This window comes from Arachis stenosperma, chromosome 10, assembly GCF_014773155.1.
Source record: "Arachis stenosperma cultivar V10309 chromosome 10, arast.V10309.gnm1.PFL2, whole genome shotgun sequence".
Taxonomy (NCBI): Eukaryota; Viridiplantae; Streptophyta; class Magnoliopsida; order Fabales; family Fabaceae; genus Arachis; species Arachis stenosperma.
Window position 1 is genome coordinate 128,603,957 of NC_080386.1, and position 6,193 is coordinate 128,610,149.

The 6,193-nt window shown below is 31.2% G+C and overlaps 1 protein-coding gene across 1 annotated transcript; it reads left to right on the top strand.

Annotated features, from left to right (window-relative positions):
* The first annotated feature begins 489 nt into the window (after positions 1 to 489).
* LOC130955963 (E3 ubiquitin-protein ligase PUB23-like) lies at positions 490 to 2,033 on the top strand. The gene has a single exon (XM_057882976.1). It carries the CDS (start codon positions 566 to 568, stop codon positions 1,838 to 1,840), a length of 1,275 nt encoding a protein of 424 aa, XP_057738959.1. The 5' UTR covers positions 490 to 565; the 3' UTR covers positions 1,841 to 2,033.
* Positions 2,034 to 6,193: the final 4,160 nt, after the last annotated feature.

Here is a 6,193-nt window from a genome sequence, read left to right on the forward strand (position 1 = left end):
GCATTAGCAAGTAGCAGTAGTATTAAGCATGGTAGATAGAATCTCGATTTAATTCTTAAAATTTTCTGATATTACGATTTTAAATAAGTTTATCGATTTTACAAAATTTATACTAAATCTGACGATTTTACAATTTAAATCTTGTTAAAATTTTATGTTTTACGTTTTTTATTTACTTTTTCGATTTCACGTAAAATTTCGATTTTTTCAACCTTGGTATTAAGGGTGCATTGGCGCATGTGCTATTATTATTGATTCATGAATCCATTGTCTCGTTCGCGTTTACGACCAGACCAAGTTATATTATAGTAATAATAATAAAGCCACTCCTACTCACCACTTCCATTCCATTATTTTCTTTTGAAAAGTCGCTTCATGCCATCCTTCCCCCCTTTTTTGCGTGTTTTGACTTTCCCCACGTTCATAACACGCGCTTACCACTATAAATACCCTTCTCCTTCCTCTTCTCTCCTCATTCCTCAACTCTCAGCTCTCAACTCAAGTTTCAACTCTCAACAAAGAAAACAAATCAAATTAAATCAGATCACACCTCAGATTCAGATCCATGGATAACGAGATCGACGTTCCTCCGTTCTTTCTCTGCCCAATCTCGCTTGAAATCATGAAGGATCCAGTAACCGTCTCCACCGGCATCACCTACGACAGGGAGAGCATCGAGACATGGCTCTTCTCCGCCAAGAACAACACCTGCCCCGTAACCAAGCAACAACTCTCTTCTTCTGATTTCTCCGATCTAACTCCAAACCACACTCTTCGCCGATTGATTCAGTCATGGTGTACCATCAACGCTTCCTACGGCATCCAAAGGATTCCCACACCTAAACCACCGGTCAACAGAAACCAGATCTCAAAGCTCCTCAAAGATGCTTCCCGTTCCACCACCGTCAACCAGATCAAGTGTCTCAGAAAGCTCAAATCCATTGCTTCTGGAAGCGAAACAAACAAAAGGTGCATGGAAGCTGCTGGTGCCGTTGACTTCTTGGCTTCCGTTGTCAACAACAACATCGATTGTTCTTCTTCTGATCATCACGACGACGACGATGATGATGAAGCTTTGAAGAATAGTCCTTCCGATGAAGCCCTAAGCATGCTCTACAATCTTCATGTATCCGAAGCTGGATTGAAGAATCTCATAGGATTCAAGAACGGAGAGTTTGTGAATTCTCTAACGAGGATTTTGCAGAAAGGAACATACGATTCAAGAGCTTACGCAGTTTTCTTGCTGAAATCAATGTGTGAGGTGGCTGAACCGGTTCACCTTCTTCACTTAAGAACCGAGTTATTCGTGGAGCTAGTTCAGGTTTTGAAGGACCAGATTTCTCACAAGGCAACAAAAGCCGCCCTCCACGCTCTGATCCAGATCTCTTCGTGGGGGAGAAACAGGATCAGAGCGGCAGAGGCCGGCACAGTTGCCGTTCTCGTGGAGCTTCTTCTTGAAACTAAAGAGAGGAAGCCCTGCGAGATGATGCTAGTTTTGTTAGAGGTGCTTTGCCAGTGTGCGGAGGGAAGAGCGGAGCTATTGAGCCATGGAGCGGGATTGGCCATTGTTTCGAAGAAGATTCTTAGGGTTTCGACGATGGCGAACGATAGGGCGGTGAGGATTCTTTTGTCCGTGGCGAAATTCTCGGCGACGCCGGTGGTTGTTCAAGAGATGCTGAAGCTTGGTGTGGTGGCGAAGCTGTGCTTGAGTCTTCAGGTGGATAGTGGAAGCAAGACGAAGGAGAAGGCGAGGGAGATTCTCAAGATTCATGCTAAGGCATGGAAGAATTCTCCATGCATACCTACCAATTTGGCTTCTGCATACCCGGCTTTTGCTTAATTATTTCAAAAATTGTATAGAAATTCTTTGGAAAGGAGTAGAATAATTATTTAGGACAAACACAAAATTGGAAATTAAATACATACGCCCGGGCATCCAATTTAATTGCCCATGCATGTATAAGCTAAGAGATCTATCTACAGATTATTCACAAATTTAAATGGTTAATTATACTCATTTTTTTCAACATTTATTTCGGATTCTCATTCTCTTTTCTTCCCTTTCTCTCATATTTATAATTTTAATTTGCACTTGGAAACTTTATTTAACTTGATGGGATTCAATTTTAAGTTAAATATAAACTTTTCTGTCAAGTTATATTTCATGTATTGCAAAGATATACATCAGTATCGAGTTTAATAAGAGATGTCATATTAAATTAGTAATTCTACTTAACCTCATACGATATCATCAGTACGCTCTTAACATATATATATATATATATATATATATATATATATATATATATATATATATATATATATATATATAGGTGTTATATATATATATATAACCTCATACGATATCATCAGTACGCTCTTTAACATATATATATATATATATATATATAATATATATATATATATATATATATATAGGTGTTATATATATATATATATATATATATATATATATATATAGGTGTTCGTTTTGGTACGATGATAAATTTATACATATCGATATGATAAAAATGTGGATAAATTCATTCACGTCAGCATTTTTTTTAACAAGTTTATTATTACAGCAACAAATTCAATTCATTGATAATTTTTATCAACAAAAAATTTAGCTCCAAAGATAATTTACAGCAACAACAAATTTAACTAGGTGATTGTTTTAGTAAGACAGTAACAATTTTAAGGTTATGATAATAAACAATAAATTCAACTCAGTGATAATTTTCATCAACCCAAAAGTTAGCATATTTTTAGCACCAAATTCAAAAAATCCTACTTCATTCATGATTTACAGCAACATTTAGATTAAAAATAAAATAAATTAATTGATTAACAATTCAACATCATCTCAAAATATAAGAAAAAAAAATCTAAAAAAGACAAAATAGGAAAAACGATAATGCAGGGACTCACCAACGGACTACGGTCTACGGCGACAGCGAAGTCCCAAAATTAGAAGACACAACGAATTGTTTCTATTGCCGGCGACGAGGAGTCCAGGAAAGGTCTCGACACGTGGAAACGCTGACGAGTGTGACTGAGACGAGACTCGAGTGTGACTGAGAGAGACTATAGTGGGCTAGTGTGAGAGAGAAAAGAAAGTTTCAATCTGAGAATTGAAAAAGAGATGTTCTCTGAAAGAGATGTAGAAAAACTCAGAAAAGATGAAAAACAGTTCTTTTAAATTTTTTTTAGATGTGTTTTTTTTCCGTATAAATGAATATCAGAAATAAGGGTTTATGGAGGAGTATTAACGAGATTGACTGCACATGAATAATCAGATGTTGTTTTATTTTTTAAATTATTTAAATTTATAATTATAAGTTAGTTGAATTTTAAAATTTAATTAATTTAAAGAGATAGATTTTGTTCAATATAAAAAAAAGATATTTAAGTCTTTTTATAAAATATTTTTTATTTTTATTAAATTATAAAAATATTTTAATAAAAATATTGATATGATATATATTTTATAAAAAAAAATAAATGCTGACATGAATAATATAATCTACGTGGCCTTGTTATTTATCTATGTTTTTATCGTATGAATATGTATGTATTTATTTATTTCATCATCATCACATGTACATTCAGCAATGAGCAATACATGCATGCATGTAATTCCAATTTTTCCATTTCCATGGTAGATAGCTTAATTAGTCGTAACAAAATTAAAACTATTAGGATAATTAGTTACAATTTACAAATGAGTAATATATAAGTCAGTTTCAGGGAACTCCAAATAGATCTAATTAAATAAAATAAAAATTTACGGTGGAAATATTTTTATATAAAGTTGATAGTTGAAAATTATTAAATTATAATTTAATTAAACATTAAATAATGGGCCCAAAATGAGAAAGCAAAAAAATTGAGTTAACGGTGAAAATGCTGATTATATATATTATATATGATAAAACAGATAGAGAAGGCATAGCTGCATTTTGCCCCTCCTGATTTAATTTATATGAAAGAGTCAACAGTTGATCGAAATGGTTAGGTTGTGAGATGCACTTGAGACTAGTTGAGCGAAATAATTAAGATTCAGAACTCTATTGTATTTGAAACAATTAAACTTAAAGTATGCAATTAAGTGTCTCTGGACTGTTTTGAATATATACTTGCACTTTTATTTATTTTTCTTTAAAAGTTCGTGATTTAATCACTTGTAGAAGGTGAATATTAATTTGTGAATGATAATTATTACGATATCTAAAAATATTTGTCTAATTTATTAAAAAAAATTAATATTTAATTTTAAATATATAAAAATAAATAATTATTAAATATTCAAATTTTATTATAAAAAATAAATTAAGCAAAAATTAGATCCTAAATTATAAATATCATAAAATTCAGTCTTCTGAATACAATAATGTGCCTTATAATAAGTTTCAAACCCGGACGAAGCCAAGCTATATAGTTAATAGTGATGTAAAATTGAACACCTACCACAATTTTGTAACATGAAATCAAACTTCTCGAAACTTCTCTTACATTTGACTCAAAATAGATGAATAAAAAAAATCAATGCATGCAGTAAATGGCATGAACCCACGAACAGAACACTCGCCGTATCGGTCTGGTTCATTGGCTCCTGAAAAAAGTTACTCCAAATTCGGAACCAATACTAATGCTTAGCTTATTAGTGTGATTAATTAATTAGTCAAGTTAATTATTAGATATATTCTATATAGGATTAGTATTAGCAGGTGCATGTATGAGCTTGCATACGTTAATGCCACCCTTTGATCTTGTAAGATATATATGGTGAGGACCATGTCTTAGAATAATGAAGTATATACGTTAGATGAGATCTCATTAAAATTATTACTATTATAAACTTTGTTGGTATTTCTAGGACATCATGCGTAGCACAAAAATTTGGAGAATTTTTAAGTAATTTAATATTAATGAGATTTTTTATTTATTTTATTTAGTTATTATAAATATTAATAATGTAGAAAAGAAAAAGTTGTTAATTAAAAAAATGAGTTTTTTTTTAATTTTAAATAATAAAAATAAATCACGTTACTAATGTATCGTGCCATCGTAAAGTAAATATAATGAAAGAAAACTTCCAAAAAGTAGAGAATTCATTTTGTCTGAACTGAAGTACCAAACTTTTAGCACCGGCGAAGAAAAAAAAAAAGAAACTGCGGTGGCGTGGCTTCATCGCCGACTAAATAATAGTAGAAAAATTATGTGTATATGAGACACATGAATTGTATAAGAAAAGAATAATCATCTCCCAACTGGCTCCACAACACGTTCGAGAACATTATTAGAGGTCAATATTTTCATAATGTGAAAATTGACAGTCGATTTTACGTGAAGTTGATAATTGAAAGTTATCAGATGAAAATTTAGTCAAATTAGTTAAATTATCTAACGACTATTAATTATCAATTTTACGTAAGTCACACTTGAATTTTCACCTTTTTATAAACATAAAAACATGCAAGTTTATGAATGAATATTAAAAAATAAAGACTCATACATTTTTTTTCGTATGAAATTAATTATTAAAAATTATTAAATGAGTATTTAATCAAATTTATTAAAATATTTAATAATTTTTAAATATTAATTTTATATAAAAATAACTAAACGTAAATTTTACTGAATTAAAAACTAAGCATCAATAACATCTATCTTTCTTATTATTGTCGGTAGGGATATTTTCATATAAATAATTATCAAGTTTTTTTATATAATGAAAGAAAATTACCATTTGAATATGATTTTCTGACCATATTAATTAATTAAACAAGACAGAGAGACCGCAGGTGAGGTTGTGTAGTTGTGTTCTGGCCATTGATAAAACTTGTGTTAGGTCTAATCCACGCCGTTGGTTCTTTTCAGAGGGTTGTTGAAAGTTATTGAGAGCTGAGCGCCTCCCCAATTGATTAAAACTTTTCCATATATTTATTTGATAATAATAAAAGAAAGAATCATTATTTTGTCATGTCATTTCTAATTATTAAAAATAACTTCAACAATATATAATTAACAGTACGCTTGTGTTGACCACGTTATGGTCATATTTGTCAGAGTGTTGAGGCTCAACATAAGATTATTAAATAAATAACATCTTCAAATATTGGCCTACCTTGCCGCTGATTCCACCACGATCTGAAGTTAGGTGACGATTCTAAGATCCAAGTGGTTGTGG